Below are 22398 nucleotides of genomic sequence, written 5' to 3'. Positions count from 1 at the left end.
ATAGGCAGCTGTGTGTGTGTGTGTGTGCATGAGATCATTTCCTGTGGAAGCACCAGCTCTACAGAAATGTCTTCCAACATTTTACAGCAACACATTTCAAGGCTTTGATATCCAATTGAAAACGTTCAATCACATATTAAATGTAATGTTTCACATGTCCATGCAACACACTGACAATGAAGCATTTCACTATGGACCTTTAAAGTTATGACACCGTAAAGTCCACTGTAACGGAGCAGACGGACATTTGACACATATTGTACTTGCTGTTGAATTAAAATTGCCAATGGAATAAAATTGGCCATTGCAAATAGTTAACTATCAATGGAAGATTGCAAAAACAAATCCCTCTCTACCCATACACTACGTTAAAGCATTTTATTGCGGTAAATTAAACACACCTTAGCGTAACACTGTAATACATTTGACTACCTAGTGTTTAACACCACCCCCATAAAGGTACCTGTACCTTACCCCTGTAACAGTAGTCCATCTCTAGCACCTGTCCCCTAGGCCAGACACCCGTAATACATGTCACAGTGGCACATAGCGTGCGCACGTGCACACACACACACACACACACACACACACACACACACACACCTGAATTACTGTCCAACAGACAGGGTGGCCTGAGGCACCCAGGCAGGTTGGTCACACTCAAATAGAGAAGGGGCATGACGGAACCTACTGTCCCTGCAGGCCACACACACACACACACACACACACACACACACACACACACACACACACACACACACACACACACACACACACACACACACACACCAGGGGAAAGGAGAGAAGGTCCCACTGGACTGCCCTCTCACAGTGCTGTACACTGGGGGTACCAGAGGTAGAAGATATGGATGGAAACTCACTGATACTTCCCAAACATGTGTCTGAAAACACACTCCTCCTACACAGGGCTTAAACGTCTGAGTTCCCACCCATCCCACCATTGTGGAGGTTGAATTAGCTATGCTTGGCAGCATAGGTTGTCACTCAGACCATAGAGATACATTTATCAAATAAATCTAATGTCTAAAATGTCTAATGGTTTAATCATTCTGTTTCTCAGCCCTCTAACTATCTGACAGAGGGGGTACTAGTAGCCGACACGCCTCGTTCAGAGGAATGCTTTCACCCCTAGTTTACAATGACGGTCCTCTCATCACTACAGATTCATTTCTGGAATATGGGTTTAAACCATCGTCTTAGTCCCAAACACAATGTTAAAGCAGAGAAGTAAAATATGTAGTCAACCACAGCAGCAAACCCCTTCAACATGTAGTCAACCACAGCAGCTATCCCCTTCAACATGTAGTCAACCACAGCAGCAAGCCCCTTCAACATGTAGTCAACCACAGCAGCAAGCCCCTTCAACATGTAGTCAACCACAGCAGCAAGCCCCTTCAACATGTAGTCAACCACAGCAGCAAGCCCCTTCAACATGTAGTCAACCACAGCAGCTAACCCCTTCAACATGTAGTCAACCACAGCAGCAAGCCCCTTCAACATGTAGTCAAGCACAGCAGCAAGCCCCTTCAACATGTAGTCAAGCACAGCAGCAAGCCCCTTCAACATGTAGTCAAGCACAGCAGCAAGCCCCTTCAACATGTAGTCAACCACAGCAGCAAGCCCCTTCAACATGTAGTCAACCACAGCAGCAAGCCCCTTCAACATGTAGTCAACCACAGCAGCAAGCCCCTTCAACATGTAGTCAACCACAGCAGCAAGCCCCTTCAACATGTAGTCAACCACAGCAGCAAGCCCCTTCAACATGTAGTCAACCACAGCAGCTATCCCCTTCAACATGTAGTCAACCACAGCAGCTATCCCCTTCAACATGTAGTCAACCACAGCAGCAAGCCCCTTCAACATGTAGTCAACCATACCGACCCCCCTTTAACAGTATGTGTTTACTCTAAGCTGACTATAGGGGTCAAAGGTGAGTTTCCAGTTTATTCTCGCTCCCTAATAACATTTAGAGAAAACCAGGGATCCATTTCGCCCACATCTGCACACTTCTCCCTCGGCTCAACACCCCCTCTCACACGCTCACTACAGGAGGAACTTACCCCCTTTCCTATCAAAACAATCTTTGGGATTCTCTCTCTCAGTTCAAGGGGCTTTATTGGCATGGGAAACGTGTTTACATTGCCAAAGCAAGTGAAACAGATAATAAACAAAAACTCTCTTGCTTTCATTACCAGTCATGTCTGGGTTCTCTCCTCTCCTCATAATACCCCCAGAGGAAAATATTAGCCAATGATGCAGGTCAAAGGGTGATTCCTGGACTGGTTCCATCTTACTTCACCACCCACACACCACTAGTCCTCAGACCACCTTTCTCAAGATGTTCTTCCCTTCTTGTGATTAGAGGAAACTTTTACATCAGTAAAACATCTGATACTGATCGAAACTCAAGTAAAGACTTTGTGCTGTGATATTCAGTATGATAACCATGACGAATACTCAAACAGAACCAACACAAAATGCAGGACTTTCCCGGTTTGGAGCCATTCATTGGTCCCTAGGTGAAAACCCTGCCTACCTGGCGAGCTAAATCAAGTGTACCTATATATTACAGCCCTAGGAGGACACGGTAGATTGGCAGAAAGTTATTTCAGCCATCGGAGAGGCTGTTTGTAACAGTGATGAAACAGCCAATAAGGAGCAGTCAACAGAGAAGCAACAGCAGCGCGGCGGAAAAAGCTGGAAATTGAAGGGTTTCTATTTTTATGCTACACGTTTATGGACTCCAGATTTGGAATGTCACACCTACCAGCTGCCTGTGTCTCCCTTGGAGCAGACTACACAGACAGCATGAACACAACCACCATATAGGAGCTCCACTTACAATAACACCACCATACTGCCTCACAGGAGCTTCACAATAACACCACCATACTGCCTCACAGGAGCTTCACAATAACACCACCATACTGCCTCACAGGAGCTTCACAATAACACCACCATACTGCCTCACAGGGGCTTCGCAATAACACCACCATACTGCCTCACAGTGGCTTCACAATAACACCACCATACTGCCTCACAGGAGCTTCGCAATAACACCACCATACTGCCTCACAGGAGCTTCGCAATAACACCACCATACTGCCTCACAGGGGCTTCACAATAACACCACCAAATGTATCTAATATTCTGAATTCTGTTTTTGTAACTTTATTTTCATCATCAGTACAGTAAGGGTTCATAGCGGATGGAGTTACTATGGCATCACCCGGGTCTGTTCATAATAACAAATGATACTTCAGAACGGGGCACGAGGTCATCAGGTCAACGCCAAGTCTGACATCACACTTAAAGGGGCACTTCAACACTTTGAACCTCATATTTATTACCACATAACACAGTGGTACAGTATGTGCTGGAGATAATGAATGAGATTAAAAAGTGGTGAAGTGGCCCTTTAAACTTCCCCCACAATAACCTAAGACCTCTCCCACGAGGAGACAGGAATAAGTCAAGGCTACTTAGACCTTTAATGAGAGGTAGGCCTCATATAGGAAGCCTTCAAGCCCCCACAATGTCAACATTGCATCATCTGTACTCATACACTCATGACCTCACTCATACCTCCCTGACCCTTCAAGTTGAAACAGTCCCATCCTTTGAGGCTTTTGTGGTGGTTTTCTGGTGGTTTGAAAAAAGGCAAATCGGAAGCCGAAATAACATTCACGTCATTGCCCTTTTCATCTTTAAAACTGGATGGGCCGAAGGTTTGGTATGCCTGAATCATGAGTCATAGTTCTTAGTGCACAGTTCCTAGCCACAGTAGGATGACAGGTACTTTTCCCCAGAAACATCTAAAATTATGACACATGACTTAGGAAAAAGCACCACAGAATGTTCTTCTTTTACTTCAAGGCTTTGCTAACCATGGTTGCGTCCCAAGTGACACCCTACTATGTTAATTTGTGCACTACTTTTGAGCTGGGCCTATAGGGCTCGTCAAAACTACTGCACTTCATAGGGAATTAGGGTGCCATTTGGGACGCACACCAACCCTTCACACCACAGCATAATTCTACCATTAGTCACTGTGCTTCAAAGTTCAAACTAGAGCTGGGACTATAAACCACAAATGACTAACACCAACCACTTAGCGTGGGTATTTCACTAATATCGTTCATTACGATAAATAACGTATAACGTAGGGCCCTACTAGAGAAATGTGAAGTTTGAAATAAAATCAGTTTGCTAATATGGGTGATTAGTTTGATGGCTGTCCCATTAACAGTGGTAGTAGTTTAAAGGGATACTTCGGGATTGTATCTAGTTATCTAGTTCCCCAGAGTCACATGAATTCATGGACACCATTTTTATGCCTCTGTGTCCAATATAAAATAAGTTAGAGGTAGGTTTGCAAGAAAATACAGATACTCATAGACTTCCTGTCATTGTGCTAACACTAGTTAGCAATTGCGCTAGTGCTAGTTAGCAACTTCCATCAAACTACACGCAGAGACATAAAAATGGTATCCAGCATTCACCTGACTCTGGGGAAGTAGATTAAGGATCTCATTGCCAAAATCTCGAAGTCTACCTTGAAAGAGTCATTTAAAAAAGCAGTGGTTCACATTCATGTTATAAATGTATCTTTCAATTTATCATTATCCTATTCATTCAGTCAATTTAGGGCTGGGTGGTATACCGTATTTTACTATATACACACACCGGTAATGATGCACGGACCGGTTTGAGTTTCTTGACCTTCTGTAACAGTGTGTTTGGTTTGTTAAATGTGATACGCAACTCCTATGCGTATAATGTGTGTTTTTATAGTTTACTCCATTTGCTACTAGAGTCACAGTGGGGAAATTATAGTAAAAAGTGCAGAAATTGATGAAAATGCTAAAAAGTATTTTTGTTTGGAGTATAAATGGAGAAAGCCCCATTGAAATCACGTATAATGTATTTGTTGTCACCCTAGTGTCATGAATTACTCATAAAGCATATTTACAACTTGTATCATTCAAAAACCTAAAATAGCTTCAAATACCGTCAAAAATACTGTGATCTGATATTTTGGCCATATCACTCAACTCTAGTTCAAACCCCAAAAAGCTCAAGGCTAGGTCAGGTTAGACAGAGGAAAGGAAGGCTATCTATCACTCTGGTTTTGAATGATCCATCTTTACAGAAGGACTTTACTGCATGTCTACACAGGACATAGCTGAAGTATAGACCAGGAACTATAAAACACAACCACTACTTTACTGCATTCTTAACACCGGAGTCTACCCTGTAAAAACATCACTTCCAGGAATATCTGAAATGAAAACCAAGGGAGTACCACATCATGTATAGTTCAGTTTCACAATTCACAGCTATGTCACCCTCTGTCTGCTTCAATTCAGTCCTTCATGAGGGCCTGATGTAATGGTTAGAGTACACTAAACTTGGCTGGCTGGCTAGCTGACTGACTGGCTGGCTGGCTGAGCCCATTCTTACTGCTGGGCCTCAGCTGGGATCCTCATCATTACTCTGACCTATATTCCCAGTCAGACATCCAGACAGCACAGCAGCAAGAGCTCATGAGAAACCATCTGTAATGGTACTGTCACCTTGCAGAGTTAGGCTGCACTTTGTCTGACTATTCACATGTTAAATAAGACAGATTGTGTATCTAAACTGTCTTGAAAGGGTGTGAGCACTGAAAACAAATGCAATTGACCTTCTACAACACAAATGATTCTGATCAAATCAAAGGAATAACCCCTGAACTTTAAAAAGTGTGTACTTCCTACTTTCTATACATTCTCTCTCAGCACAGAGCAGTTGTGAAATACTGTCCACAGATAGAGAGAGCACACAGAGGTGAAATGAACAAGCATTAGAGACTAATGCATAGATGTGTCAGACATAGAATTAGATTGACTTACTCTCTATAGGTCTGACGACGGGTGTCTCGCTGACCGGGGGCTGTGTCCTCTCGCTCCTGGGCTCCACCAGGCTGGGCAGGGGGCCACTGGTCGCTGGGGGGTGGCTGTTGTTCTCCACCACCCTGACCGGAGGTGGTGCTGCCATCTCTGGCTGTCGGAAGACAGGCATCTCAGGTCTCCTGGAAGTAAGGCCCTCCACAGGACTGGCCGTGGTGGGGTCGGTCCTCCTCTGAGGGGGGTCAGGGATCCGGGTGGCTGAGGGAGGCTGGGAGTCCCCCCTCCTGGGTGCCCCGGGGGGCTCGTGGGGCCGAGAGAGGGAGATCTCTGCCCGTCTGTGTGCCGAGCTGGAGATGGTGGAGCTCTCTGGGACGACTCCGGCTCGAGAACCAAGGCTCTGGGCCTCCGGCCTCTTCAGGCCGAAGCGGGCGATACCCGGGCTGGGCGAGCTGTCAATCTGCTTGGACGACACCTCAATGGAGATCTCGGTCCGGCGGGTGGAGGCTGTATCCAGGGCACGACCGCCTACCACGCCCCCGGACAGCTCCATGCGTCTCAGGCTGGCTTTGGGAGAGCAGGGGTTGGAGTCAGAAGGTGAGGTTCTGGAGGGGTAGTCAGAGTTGCGGGAGGAGCCCAGGTCGTGGAAGCTTCGCTGGCTGGAGGTGGAGGAGCGGAGGTTGGTCCTACGGGACAGAGGGGAGGGGTTGATGGAGACTTCAGACTCCTCCATCTCAAACGACCTCTTTAGTGCTGGAAAAGAGAAGACATGTTGTGGTCAGTCAACTGATCAACACAGACGAATTGTGTTGCTTTGTAAATTAATCAAGTAATATAATGAATGGATTAATAAACATCAAGATATGCATCAGTATTTATCACAATTTCGTAATTTAGCCGAGTAGCCTACTGCTATAGCCTAACTAGGCGACCAAAATACAAGAGGGGAACGCGTTTCAGATTTTGATTCATCTCTTGGAAAAAAATGTAGGCCAACAATTTGATTTCTAAAGTGTTTGGGGAACACTATTCAAAAATCAAGTTGAAAACGGAATCACTGTGTCACATAAAACAAAAACCCTACGGAATCCCAATGAAACTAAAATATTAACAGGGAAAGTCCGTTCATTACCTGATTTAATACGCTTCACATATTTTTTCATCATTGCGATTTAGTATTCCTTCACTGAAAACGTGACTGACTCACAACAAACCGATGCGCACACTGTTCAAACAACCACGGAGCGCGCTACTGGTGTGTATTCATTACCTCTTATGACGGAAACCGTTTACGGGTTAAGAACCCAAATGGAAGCAAACGGAACGAAACATGGCGGGACCTACCAGAATTTGTCCAATAGAAACTCTAGGTTTCGTTGCAAAACTTTTGGAGTAAACGATTTCTGTTTGGAGTAAACGGTTTCTGTTGAATCGGCGTAATGAATACACCCCTGCGCTCGCCCTGCCCATAAATTGTGAGGAATCAGCAGGTATTTTTCAATAAAAAAATACTCTAATTCTGTTAAATTCTGCCCATTGAATAAAAACGCGGTTCTATCAACGAATAAAATAGATAAGCAGCAACAGGTTGGCTAACGGTGTGACCTTTATATATACCATCTATGAGTGTGACCTTTATATATACCATCTATGGGTGTGACCTTTATATATACCATCTATGGGTGTGACCTTTATATATACCATCTATGGGTGTGACCTTTATATATACCATCTATGAGTGTGACCTTTATATATACCATCTATGGGTGTGACCTTTATATATACCATCTATGAGTGTGACCTTTATATATACCATCTATGGGTGTGACCTTTATATATACCATCTATGGGTGTGACCTTTATATATACCATCTATGGGTGTGACCTTTATATATACCATCTATGAGTGTGACCTTTATATATACCATCTATGGGTGTGACCTTTATATATACCATCTATGAGTGTGACCTTTATATATACCATCTATGAGTGTGACCTTTATATATACCATCTATGAGTGTGGCCTTTATATATACCATCTATGAGTGTGACCTTTATATATACCATCTATGAGTGTGACCTTTATATATACCATCTATGGGTGTGACCTTTATATATACCATCTATGAGTGTGACCTTTATATATACCATCTATGGGTGTGACCTTTATATATACCATCTATGAGTGTGACCTTTATATATACCATCTATGAGTGTGACCTTTATATATACCATCTATGAGTGTGACCTTTATATATACCATCTATGAGTGTGACCTTTATATATACCATCTATGAGTGTGACCTTTATATATACCATCTATGAGTGTGACCTTTATATATACCATCTATGAGTGTGACCTTTATATATACCATCTATGAGTGTGACCTTTATATATACCATCTATGGTTACGTGACCCACTTACATTTATAGTAAAACCTGAAGCTGATTATAATGTATCTTTAGTCATTTCTTTAGTAATCTCTTTAGTAATTACATTTCTACAACAGAAGGACCAATATTAGTCTAGCCCAGCTCACTAGAAATAGTATCCTACACACTCTTCAGCATTTTGATTTCTAGTGAAATATCTTCACGCTTCAACTAAATGAAGCATCATCACACACCCAACCACCCCCATTTGCACACACACACACACACACACACACACACACACACACACACACACACACACACACACAGGGCTTTTGCCCAGACAGTTTCATGCTATAATCTTTATAAAATTATCCTTGAAAGCTAGCTATAGTCAGAGCATTCTAATGCTATTTAAGTGTCAGCCATGCCAAATTCTATTTATTATTCCATTAGCAAACACTGAGTTCTGCATATCAACAGGATGCCTTAACTAACCAAGATAGACAGGGGAGTTGGCTAAAGCACTGGCAGATCTGGAGCCAGGCAAGTAGTGCAATGAGTCCCAGGTAAAAAGATTTGGGACCTGGGGCTTATTGTTTCCAGTTGTTGTTGTTGTTATGTTTCTGTTGTGTTTCTAAGTTGGCCTTACAGCCGTACAGTCAGGGTTGGGTAGGTCTAAATGTAATCCGTTACAGTTACAAGTTACCTGTCCAAAAGTGGAATCAGTAAAGTAACTTTTGGATTACCCAAACTCGGTAATGTAATCTGATTACATTAAGTTACTTTTAGATTACTTACACCTTAAAATGCATTAGAAGAAGACAAACATGTACGTTACCAATTGAACGACATCTATTTCAGGATAAATCAATGTTAAAGTTTATATAGCTGGCCATATATGGATGTAAAATTTTACTTTATGGGTTTGTTTGTTATTATACTACATATAATAATATGATTAAATGATATCCTTACATTAAAAACCAAAGTCGATCAGTATAGATTAGCCACATTGTTTTACCAGAGCATAACCCCCAAACTAAGGACATATTAACCAGCCCTACTCTGTTGTTTATGATTTTGTTGTCATGGAGGACTGATTGGGTTCATTGATTCCAGTTGAAAAATAAATGCTGGCTTGTGGAATGGCATGCTTTGACCAATAATAATAAGTGATATCTGTATCGCCGTAGACTAAACCGCTGCTGTCATTCTTACCTCCAAGCGTTTATGCAAGTTGGATAATCTTTGGATGCCGACAGCAGTAGCACCATTGGAAGAGATAGCTTGAACTCTTTCTGCTCTTTTCCCGCAATCAAACACATTTGGTGTGTTGTCATAGTGGTCTCTGACTTGTGGTCAGACTCACTCAGGTGGAACAAACTTAATTGTTTTCAATGCTGATTTGAATATCATTGAGAAAACAGAGAAGTGTCAAAGATTTTCTTTCTGAATTTAAAAGTAATCCTCAAAGTAATCATCTACTTTTTCAAAAGTATCTGTAATCTGATTACAATAATTTTGCTGGTAATGTAACGGATTACAGTAACCGTTTTTGTAACCCCTTACATGTAACAGATTACATGTAATTAGTTACTCCCCAACCCTGCATACCATATGGGGTTCCATTGGTTTGGTGTCAGTTTGGGGGTTGCGACACCTGGCTAACCTCTGCTCTTCCAGACTAGGGCCCTGGAGCTCCCAAATAAACAACCCAGCCAGCGCCAGCATCTTCCCCACTCAGAAGGCCCCAAGCCAGGGAGCAGCATGGGGGTAATAGACCCCCTTATGGAGTTCACTATTTTCACACACTTGGTTCTTTTCATCAGGTTTTTGTGTGGTATTACTGAATAAAAGCCATGCTGGCTGCAGTTTAGGCAGGGCTACATCAAGATGTAAAGATGTGTGAGTAGATACATGACATATGCTGTACTATTGATGGTGTTTGACACAGAATTCTGGGTGTAATAGCTGAACTTGGCAACAGTTCAGAAATAGTTTAATTTCACTGAGGAAAGAGACCAAAATGAGGAGTAACTTTTTTCAGGATGCATTTTGGATATTTTTGTGATATAAAAAATGGTGTGTCTGCTTAAACAAGACTGAGTCTCACTGGCTCCTCTAAACTCCCTCTAACCTGCTGTACAGATACAGGAAATCTCAGCTGGTTGACGGTTATCGACAGATTGGCATTCCAGGTCTGTTAGCACTCCGGGCTCTCCAGGTACTTAGGACCCATGGTCCAGGACAATGGCTGGCTTTATCCCAGCGCTCCCTGGCTAATAGTGGTCCGCCCTGGGCATGCCAGCGAGGTGCGGCCAGGTGACTGATGGCCAACTGTTACAAACAGGGATTAGGTTTCCTCCCTGAGACAAGAAGAGGGATCTGGCCCACTGTCAGCAGGGCCGTGTTTACATTTACATTGTGGTCATTTAGCAGATGCTCTTATCCAGTGCATTAATTCAGCCAAGACAACCACATCACAATCACTGTAAGTAAAACTTTCCTCAAGCTATCAGCAAAATCAATGCTAATTAGTATTTGTTCATTAGGGCACAGCGTTAGAATATTTTTTGCAATGGGGAACAAATATGAGCGCTTCATATTGGACAAGTCTAGGTAGTCCCGCAATGTTTCAATCCGTTTTCTACCGTTTGGTGATTAATGAACTCAACCCAAGATTGTGGCCTGATGATGAGTGTGATAGAGAGTGCTGTGTTGGTAAGGCTGCATCTCAATAGTATAAAATGACCAAAGTCTCTCCATCTATTTTCCTCCATCTGCACTAACATTAAAGAACTGATATTTTGAAAGTGAGTTCCTGGAAAGAATCATCCCCCATATCCTGTTGAAAACCAGTTTGGGAAGCCAATAAGATGATCAATCACATAGTAGTACACCTGGGATCCGGAGGAGTGGGGATAACTAACCTGGTGCACCACATGAATAACAGCTTCCAGCCTATATTCATAAAGCGTCTTAGAGTAGAAACGCTGATCTAGAATCAGTTTAGCCTTTCACATTACAATGAATGTATGGGGGGTAACTGATCCTAGATCAGCACTCCTACTCGGAGACGCTTTATGAATACAAACCCAATGGTCTCAGCTGATCCATATAATTCTGACCAGCTTTGAGGAGAGACAGAGGCTGTCCTGATGTGCCTACAGTGTATTACAGTTCCCTGACAGCCATGCTAGTGGAAAAGGGATACCTAGTCAGTTGCACAACTGAACGCATTCAACTGAAATGTGTCTTTTGCATTTAATCCATCAGAGTGGTGCAGGGGGCTGCCTTAATCTACAGCCACGTCATCGGCACAGTTGTTGGGGGTTAACTGCCTTGCTCAAGGGTAGAACAGCAGATTTTTCCACCTTGCTGGCTCAGGGATTCAAACCAGTGAACTTTAGGTTACTGGCCCACCGCTCTTAACCCGCAAGGCTACCTGCCGCCCCGTGATAAGGAGAGTCATGCATCTGGATAGAGATAAGGACTAAGCCATGTGGCCCATGCTACAAACAGACATATACCAGATCTGCTACTACAGCTGACTAACCACCTGATGCTACGGCTGATCCTGCCTAACAGATCTAGACAAAACAGATCTAGACCAGTGATGTCACAAAGAACACTTTTGAGACAAAATGGCATGAACAAAATGGACCATGAAATTCCATCTACCTGTAGATATGGCTGATATAATGCTTTATGAGACATATAAAGCCGTTTAGATACAGTGATTCAACAGGAAATAAGGAAGAGACTAAAACAACATCCCTGATGAAGTCATACTTACATAGCAGAAATAACAGAAATTACTTGAAGCAAGGATGAATAGTTACAGTAGTTAGTCCCATAGAGATCCTATTAAATGATTAGCATTCTAATTCCTAATTCTATGGTTAGTCTTGTGTAGCCTCTTTCAGTCCACTTAACAGTAAAAAGAGGAATCATCTCAACTCAAAGAATATAGTAGATCCACAACACAAAAGTGCCATTTAAAGGGACACTTAACCACTTGTTAACCTCATATTCATTATCTCCAGCACCATACCAGGGTCTACATTTGTTGCGACAGTCTTCACAGTGTTGAGGATCCAGCCAACAGATATTGTGATTGATGTAATGACCAGTCTGGGTGTAGTGGTGTTAGGGGAGGACAAAAGAGAAGGGAGCTGTGTGTGTGTCGGATCTGTGATAAGAGAGGCACCAGCTGTCTGGAGGCCCTACAGACAGACAGGAGACACAGGCACTCTCAGCTGTGTGTGTGTGTGTGTGTGTGTGTGTGTGTGCACACACACATGCTTGTCTATGTGGCCCTCTCCCCCTGTGTAGTAAGGTAAACACTGAGGGGTTGGAGCCTGGCTCACTGAGGCTCTGACGCACATCTCAGCCACTGGCCCCTAAATCACTACTGTGTTATACTCACACAATACTGCAGGAGGGGAACTGTGAGAGAGAGAGAGAGAGAGAGAGAGAGAGAGAGAGAGAGAGAGAGAGAGAGAGAGAGAGAGAGAGAGAGAGAGAGAGAGAGAGGTCTGTGTATAGTATGTGTTTGCATGCCAGTGTGTGTGTGTGGTGCCTCCATGTCAGCTTGTCTGTGTGTTTCCCAGCTCAAGGACAAAGGTATGTGAAGCCTCAAAGAGTCTTTATCAGGAGCTGTACAGTATCAATGAGATAACAGTGATCACAAGCCTCCTAGCAACAGCTAGATAATTATAATGAGGACCAAATGTCAACTCTGGTCTTTATTTCATTCACCTCTTTACCTTCCTCTACCTCTCTCTACCTCTACCTCTACCTCTCTCTCTCTCTCCCCCAACTCCCCATCTCTCCCTCTCTCAATTCAATTCAATTTCTATTTAATTTAAGGGCTTTATTGCCATGGGAAACATATGCAAGCATTGCCAAAGCAAGTGAGGTAGATAATAAACAAAAGTGAAATAATAAATACAAATTAACAGTAAACATTACACTCACAAACGTTCCAAAATAATATTATGTGCAAATAGTTAAAGTACAAAAGGGAAAATAAATCAACATAAATATGGGTTGTATTTACAATGGTGTTTGTTCTTCACTGGTTGCCCTTTTCTTGTGGCAACAGGTCACAAATCTTGCTGCTGTGATGGCACACTGTGGTATTTCACCCAGTAGATATGGGAGTTTATCAAAATTGGATTTGTTTTCGAATTCTTTGTGGGTTTGTGTAATCTGAGGGAAATATGTGTCTCTAATATGGTCATACATTTGGCAGGAGGTTAGGAAGTACAGCTCAGTTTCCACCTCATCTTGTGGGCAGTGTGCACATAGCCTGTCTTCTCTTAATTATATATATATTTTATTTTTGTTTTCTCATGATTTGGTTGGGTCTAATATGTTGCTGTCCTGGGGCTCTGTGGGGTGTGCTTGTGTTTGTGAACAGAGCCCCAGGACCAGCTTGCTTGGGGGCTCTTCTCCAGGCTCATCTCTCTGTAGGTGATGGCTTTGTTATGGAAGGTTCTGGAATCACTTCCTTTTAGGTGGTTAGGTGATTAGGTGGTCTTTTCTGGATGTTGACAATTAGTGGGTTTCGGCCTAATTCTGCTCTGCTTGCATTATTTGGTGTTTTACGTTGTACACAGGATATTTTTGCAGAATTCTGCATGCAAAGTCTCAATTTGGTGTTTGTCCCATTTTGTGAATTCTTGGTTGGTGAGCGGACCCCAGACCTCACAACCATAAAGGGCAATGGGTTCTATAACTGATTCAAGTATTTTTAGCCAGATCCTAATTGGTATGAGAAGACTTTGCCTATGTTTGGGTTTGTTTGTCAATCTCTCTCTCTCTCTCTCTGATCCTCTCCCCACTCTTCTCTCTTAGCCTGTCTTAAAACTTGTTTCCAGGGCCTCCGAGTGGCACAGCGGTCTAAGGCACTGCAGTGCTTGAGGCGTCACTACAGATCTGGGTTTGATCCCGGGCTGTGTCGGAGCCGGCCACGGCCGGGAGACCCATGTGGCGTCACACAATTGGCCCAGCTTCGTCCGGGTTAGCGGAGGACTTGGCCGGCTGGGATGTCCTTGTCCCATCATGTTCTAGCGACTGCTGTGGCGGCCGGGGCGCATGCACGCTGACGTCGGTCATGTACATTGGTGCGGCTGGCTTCCAGGTTAAGCAAGCAGTGTGTCAAGAAGCAGTGCGGCTTGGCAGAGTCGTGTATTGGAGGACGCATGGCTCTCGAACTTCGCCTCTCCTGAGTCCGTACGGGAGTTGCAGCGATAGGACAAGACTAACTACCAATTGGATATCACGAAAAAGGGGTAAAAAAGTACAAAAAAAATAAATAATGACTTGTTTCCCAGACACACTAAGACAGTCGTGAAGATGGCACAACAAAGCCTATTTCCCCTCAGGAGACTGAAAAGATTTGGCATGGGTCCTCAGATCCTCAAAAGGTTCTACAGCTGCACCATCGAGAGCATCCTGACTAGTTGCATCACTGCCTGGTATGGCAACTGCTCGGCCTCCGACCGCAAGACACTACAGAGGGTAGTGCGTGTGGCCCAGTACATCACTGGGACCAAGCGTCTTGGCATCCAGGAACTCTATACCAGGCAGTGTCAAAGGCCCTAAAATTGTCAACGACTCCAGCCACCCTAGTCATGGACTGTTCTCTCTGTTTCCGCATGGCAAGCGGTACCGGAGCACCAAGTCTAGGTCCAAGAGGCTTCTAAACAGCTTCTACCCCCAAGCAATAAGACTCCTGAACAGCTATTTTTTACTTAACACTTTTTTTCCTTGAAACTTCTTAAAGCGTTGTTGGTTAAGGGCCTGTAAGTAAGCATTTCACTGTAAGGTCTACACCTGTTGTACTCGGTGCATGTAACAAATAACACTTGATTTGATAAAGGCACCCACCACGTGATCAGCTGATTGTCAGCCAGAAGGAACAGAAGAGTACAGTTAAAAGTCCTCATGACCAATGTGCTCCTCACAGTTTATTATAAATATTTAGGCAAATTCAGGGGGTCTGAATGATCAGTAGATGTTGCACAACATGCAGATTCTGATCTGTGATTGGCCAATTGTGCCCTTTTTACAGCTGAGAGTGTCAGAGAAGACAATGATGTGTGACCCTTGACCCTCAACAAAGTGGACAGGTCGGTGTGTGTAAGAACTCCTACTCTCAGCCTAGATCAGTACTGATCCTGATACCTGTTGAATTCACACAGGTTCCAGTGAAAAAAGTCCAACTCTTTCTATGAGACACATACACATAATAGAGAGCAAAATGAGGGCCTTAACCTCTCTCTCTCTCTCTCTCTCTCTCTCTCTCTCTCTCTCTCTCTCTCTCTCTCTCTCTCTCTCTCTCTCTCTCTCTCTCTCTCTCTCTCTCTCTCTCTCTCTCTCTCTCTCTCTCTCTCTCTCTCTCTTCCTATCCTCTCTCTCTCTCTCTCTCTCTCTCTCCTCTCTCTCTCTCTCTGCTTCTCTCTCTCTCTCTCTCTCTCTCTCTCTCTCTCTCTCTCTCTCTCCTCTCTCTCTCTCTCTCTCTCTCTCTCTCTCCTGATACCTGTTGAATTCACACAGGTTCCAGTGAAATAAGTCCAACTATTTCTATGAGACACATACACATAACAGAGAGGAAAATGAGGGCCTTAACCTCTCCTCTCTCTCCTTTCTCCTCCTCCAAAGAGCGGTAGCTGAAAACATACAAAAGCCTGCTATGTTCTCCCTGCCTGGGAGTGACCCCAGCAGTAGGTTCCAGTAGCCTCCAGCTACAACACACACAGCACGGTGGCAGAGGCAGGACACCTGTGTTAGCCGTGAGAGGTGAACTGATAGGGCAGATAAGGACGGAGACGGCTGGTGGGCCTTTCAGCTCCTGGCAGGGGACACTTCCTGTGCTGTCCTCCAATGGGGTTCTCTAATAGAGTGGGGTCAGGGAAGCTACTGTGCAGAACAATGACAGATTGGCACAAAATGTAATAGTTAAGTTGGGAAACCAGTATTTGAGTGGGCTTGCTTTGTAATGCATTGTGCAGGTCAGATTCAAAATGCCAGATGAAATGCCTTGGGAAGCAGTTGAAAAGATTGAGCAATCAATCACATTAACAATACGTTTTCAATGCCTTATCAATGCGTTTTTACTGGACATGATTGGTCATCCCATTAACGTGAATCATCACAGAGCACAAGGGTTTAATTCCACTTTGTGTCCTGAAAAGCTGTCTGATTAGACCGTCTCAGACACTGATCCTTCCTCCCTGTTGAAAACCACCCAGAATGTGTCGGATTCTGTAGCTCCCATACATTCTAACAATCCCCTCTAGATATGGGATGTTCAGAAGACATGTTTTAGGTTATATAACGTGCACTAACCAATTGAGGGGTATTTAGAAAAACAACCACAGCTAAATCACACTTTGTTTAATTCTGGATTTCTACAGTAATTGAAAGGCTTGATGTATGTCCCAAATGGCACCCTATTCCCTATGGGTCCCGGTCAAAAGTAGTGCACTAAATAGCAAATAGGAGGATGCCATATGGGATGCAACCTTGAATCTCTACATCTGGTCTAATTTCTGCCCTGCCTGTCAGAAACGGAGCCTATAAAAAGAGGTCGCCCCTTCATTTAGTTGTCATGGTAGCATTGGCTTGTACTGCAGGCTGAGGGAATACTTCCTGAGGGGAGGGGATAGCCCAAAGCATAACATAGCTAAGAACTGACTGTCATATGATGACAAAGTAACCACTTGTGTTATTCATATCAACCATTAGTGGAACACAAAATAAGTACTTAAAGAATGATCTAAGATCAGATTGTTTTACCTCCAATACTGACCTGAACCTTTAATGGCGATAAGAGTATATCTAACCCTGAATCAGTGGTTAAAGGCAACTTCTACTACATTGGCAGTGAGGAGAGGGTTAAAGCTGAGAGCAGGGCAGGCACTGAAGCTCCTCTCCTCCTTTGTAAAGAGAAGAGATGCCAGGCTGTGTGGATATCCTCTCCTCCTCTGTAAAGAGAAGAGGGGCCAGGCTGTGTGGATATCCTATCCTCCTTTGTAAAGAGAAGAGATGCCAGGCTGTGTGGATATCCTCTCCTCCTCTGTAAAGAGAAGAGGGGCCAGGCTGTGTGGATATCCTATCCTCCTCTGTAAAGAGAAGAGAGGCCAGGCTGTGTGGATATCCTCTCCTCCTCTGTAAAGAGAAGAGAGTCCAGGCTGTGTGGATATCCTCTCCTCCTCTGTAAAGAGAAGAGAGGCCATGCTGTGTGTGGATATCCACTCCTCTGTAAAGAGAAGAGACCAGGCTGTGTGGATATCCACTCCTCTGTAAAGAGAAGAGAGGCCAGGCTGTGTGGATATCCTATCCTCCTCTGTAAAGAGAAGAGATGCCAGGCTGTGTGGATATCCTCTCCTCCTCTGTAAAGAGAAGAGATGCCATGCTGTGTGGATATCCACTCCTCCTCTGTAAAGAGAAGAGATGCCAGGCTGTGTAGATATCCACTCCTCCTCTGTAAAGAGAAGAGATGCCAGGCTGTGTGGATATCCACTCCTCCTCTGTAAAGAGAAGAGATGCCAGGCTGTGTGGATATCCACTCCTCCTCTGTAAAGAGAAGAGATGCCAGGCTGTGTGGATATCCACTCCTCCTTTGTAAAGAGAAGAGAGGCCAGGTTGTGTAGATATCTACTCCTCCTCTGTAAAGAGAAGAGATGCCAGGCTGTGTGTGGATATCCTCTCCTCCTCTGTAAAGAGAAGAGAGGCCAGGCTGTGTGGATATCCACTCCTCCTCTGTAAAGAGAAGAGATGCCAGGCTGTGTGGATATCCACTCCTCCTCTGTAAAGAGAAGAGGGGCCAGGCTGTGTGTGGATATCCTCTCCTCCTCTGTAAAGAGAAGAGAGGCCAGGTTGTGTAGATATCTACTCCTCCTCTGTAAAGAGAAGAGATGCCAGGCTGTGTGGATATCCACTCCTCCTCTGTAAGAGAAGAGAGGCCAGGCTGTGTGGATATCCACTCCTCCTCTGTAAAGAGAAGAGATGCCAGGCTGTGTGGATATCCACTCTTCCTCTGTAAAGAGAAGAGAGGCCAGGCTGTGTGGATATCCACTCCTCCTCTGTAAAGAGAAGAGAGGCCAGGCTGTGTGGATATCCACTCCTCCTCTGTAAAGAGAAGAGAGGCCAGGCTGTGTGGATATCCACTCCTCCTCTGTAAAGAGAAGAGAGGCTAGGCTGTGTGTGGACATCCACTCCTCCTCTGTAAAGAGAAGAGAGTGTCACGCCCTGGCCATAGAGAGGGTTTTATTCTCTATTTTGGTTAGGCCAGGGTGTGACTAGGGTGGGCATTCTATGTCCTTTTTTCTATGTTTTGTATTTCTTTGTTTTGGCCAGGTATGGTTCTCAATCAGGGACAGCTGTATATCGTTGTCTCTGATTGGGAGCCATACTTAGGCAGCCTGTTTTCCTTTGGGTTTTGTGGGTGGTTACTTTCTGTTTAGTTCATGTTCCTGACAGAACTGTTTAGCTGGCATTCGTTTTGTTGAAAGTGTTCTATTAAAAGTTAATGATGAGCACTTACCACGCTGCGCCTTGGTCTACTCCTTTCGACGGCCGTTACAGAGGCCAGGCTGTGTGTGGATATCCACTCCTCCTCTGTCTACCCAAACAATTTCACCCACCACAGAAATCTGCTCTCTCTCTCTGGAATTTCCTCTCACTGCCTAAACGCCCTCAGAATGTAAAAGACAGTAAGAAAGAGAGAGAACGTAAAAGACAGAAAGAGTGTGTGTGTGTCTGCGTGGATGGGAACTACTTCACTCCACGGCTCTGGAGCAGTGGGACCTTGCCTGACCCCTCACCCTCCATGGATTCCTCTGCTCTATCGATCATGACATACATTCAGTCTGAAACTGGCAGCCTAGAGGTCGTTTGTGTGACTTCAAAATGTACAAATCAAATTCATCACCGATTGGATCGTCTCTAACAAATCTTACCAGTCAGAGTATCAAAGTGAATAACGTCATCATGTAGGCCGGCTCTGGCCCAACCACTCGGGTTTCTGGGACCAATCAGAACGTCCAGAAAGTGTTCTCATTCTAGAAATTGTAGTGGAAGGAAGCAAATCCAGACTCAGTGTAGAAAAAAGGTCAGTTTGGCTGGAGTGATGTAAATGGGTAGCCAGGCAAAGTGGGACCTACATTAAAGTTGAACTGTAGTTTGTTTACGAAGACTATTCCTAAATCATTGCTGTTCTCCTGAGGTGGCTGCCATCTTCAGCAGCAGTACTACAGGACATCAGAGCATAAGATCAACCTAAGAACAGCTTCAATAGAGCACAAACTCACATATTCAGACGTTGGTTGGCCCTCGCTTCATACTCGTCGCCAAACCCACTGGCTCCAGGTCATCTACAAGTCTCTGCTGGGTAAAGCCCCGCCTTATCTCAGCTCACTGGTCACCATAGCAGCACCCACCCGTAGCACGTGCTCAAGCATGTATATCTCACTGGTCACCCCCAAAGCCAATTCCTCCTTTGGCCACCTCTCCTTCTAGTTCTCTGCAGCCAATGAATGGAACGAACTGCAAAATCACTAAAGCTGGAGACTCATATCTCCCTCACTAGCTTTAAGCACCAGCTGTCAGAGCAGCTCACAGATCACTGCACCTGTACATAGCCCATCTGTAAATAGCCCATCCAATCTACCTCATCCTCATAATGCATTTATTTATCTTGCTCCTTTGCACCCCAGTATCTCTACTTGCACGTTCATCTTCTGCACATTCTACCATTCCAGTGTTTAATTGCTATATTGTAATTACTTCGCCACATAGCCTATTTATTGCCTTACCTCTCTTATCCTACCTCATTTGCACACACTGTATATAGACTTTTCTACTGTATTATTGACTGTATGTTTGTTTATTCCATGTGTAACTCTGTGTTGTTGTATGTGTCGCACTGCTTTGCTTTATCTTGGCCAGCTCACAGTTGTAAATGAGAGCTTGTTCTCAACTGGCCTACCTGGTTAAATAAAGGTTAAATAAATACAATAAATAAGTATAATACATTCTAATTCACAATGTCTGCCACTTAGCAGACATTTAAATCTAAAGCGACTTACAGTCATGCATGCAAACATTTTCGTATGGGTGGCCACAGCGGGAATCCAACCCACCACCAACTGAGTCACACCGGACCGCTTTTATCAAACAAAGCAGGACACACTAGTTTGAGTTGAGAACAGCTGAAGGCCCCAGTGGCCTGGTCAGTAGACCCAGGGTTGTGTCAGGATGAGGTCATAGCTGAGGTCATGTCTGAGGTCATCACCAGGCTGTGGGAGCACCCTGTCCTCTGAGTCTCCTACTACCACAGCACCCTGTCCTCTGAGTCTCCTACTACCACAGCACCCTGTCCTCTGAGTCTCCTACTACCACAGAACCCTGTCCTCTGAGTCTCCTACTACCACAGAACCCTGTCCTCTGAGTCTCCTACTACCACAGTACCCTGTCCTCTGAGTCTCCTACTACCACAGAACCCTGTCCTCTGAGTCTCCTACTACCACAGCACCCTGTCCTCTGAGTCTCCTACTACCACAGTACCCTGTCCTCTGAGTCTCCTACTACCACAGCACCCTGTCCTCTGAGTCTCCTACTACCACAGCACCCTGTCCTCTGAGTCTCCTACTACCACAGCACCCTGTCCTCTGAGTCTCCTACTACCACAGCACCCTGTCCTCTGAGTCTCCTACTACCCCAGCATCAGATAGTTACCATCCTTTAGGTTTTCACTCCAACCCTAATCTAGCACATCTGATTCTAATAATTAGCTGGTTGACAAACTGAACCAGTTTAGTTACAACTGGGGTTGGAGCGAAAACATACAGGAGGATAGCTTTCCAGGAACAGGGTTGGAGCAAAAACCTACAGGAGGATAGCTTTCCAGGAACAGGGTTGGAGCAAAAACCTACAGGAGGATAGCTTTCCAGGAACAGGGTTGGAGCAAAAACCTACAGGAGGATAGCTTTCCAGGAACAGGGTTGGAGCAAAAACCTACAGGAGGATAGCTTTCCAGGAACAGGGTTAGAGACTCCTGAGTTAGGATGACCGTATGGAAGAAAACCTACAGGAGGATAGCTTTCCAGGAACAGGGTTGGAGCAAAAACCTACAGGAGGATAGCTTTTCAGGAACAGGGTTAGAGCGAAAACCTACAGGAGGATAGCTTTCCAGGAACAGGGTTGGAGCGAAAACCTACAGGAGGATAGCTTTCCAGGAACAGGGTTGGAGACTCCTGAGTTAGGATGACCGTATGGAAGAAAACCTACAGGAGGATAGCTTTCCAGGAACAGGGTTGGAGCAAAAACCTACAGGAGGATAGCTTTTCAGGAACAGGGTTAGAGCGAAAACCTACAGGAGGATAGCTTTCCAGGAACAGGGTTGGAGCGAAAACCTACAGGAGGATAGCTTTCCTGGAACAGGGTTGGAGACCCCTGAGTTAGGGTGACCGTATGGAAGAAAACCTACAGGAGGATAGCTTTCCTGGAACAGGGTTGGAGCGAAAACCTACAGGAGGATAGCTTTCCTGGAACAGGGTTGGAGACTCCTGAATTAGGATGACCGTATGGAAGAGTGACACATTTAACCTCATACAGTAGTGACAGTCAGACACCTCTCTTTCTATCTCTCCTTTGTGTTTATCACGTCACAGACATCAGAGAGTGAAGCACACACACACACACACACACACACACACACACACACACACACACACACACACACACACACGTTCTGCATAATTGAGATGTGACACAAAACACTGGGACACAGTCATATATTCAGCATTCCCAAATCAGGAGGCATCCCACACTACTGGAAATGAAAGACAGTAGCCCATTAGCTTTGACAACAACCGAAAGAAAAATGTTTTTAACACAGACTTATACAATCCCTTTGACAGCATTCCAGTCAGCATCTGACAGCTTTTCTTCACTTTCCTCATCATTTCTTCTCCTCTTCCTGTATTCCTTTCCTTCATCTCAACTATTGTTTGTGTTCAGTCTTTCTTCAGAAACTGAAATCAGTATGCCACTGGTTGCAGCAGGCAGTTATAGGGAGTGAGCAGTGAGCACACAGC

The 22398-nt window shown here is 44.5% G+C and overlaps 1 protein-coding gene across 4 annotated transcripts in view; it reads right to left on the bottom strand.

The window, feature by feature from the left end:
• The window catches only part of LOC115171725 (septin-9-like), a 136501-nt gene that overhangs the window by 62802 nt on the left and 51301 nt on the right, over positions 1–22398 (bottom strand). For 3 of the 4 annotated variants that reach the window (XM_029728796.1, XM_029728799.1, XM_029728797.1), the window contains one exon: positions 5916–6662. In XM_029728796.1, coding sequence (XP_029584656.1) covers positions 5916–6662 — 747 coding nt within the window. Of the gene's footprint in view, positions 1–5915; positions 6663–7041; positions 7103–22398 lie in introns of those variants that run through there. The other variant, XM_029728798.1, reaches the window with a different exon arrangement.

Source organism: Salmo trutta, chromosome 32 (assembly GCF_901001165.1).
Source record: "Salmo trutta chromosome 32, fSalTru1.1, whole genome shotgun sequence".
NCBI classification, from domain to species: domain Eukaryota; kingdom Metazoa; phylum Chordata; class Actinopteri; order Salmoniformes; family Salmonidae; genus Salmo; species Salmo trutta.
This window is presented reverse-complemented; position numbering and strand designations above follow the sequence as displayed.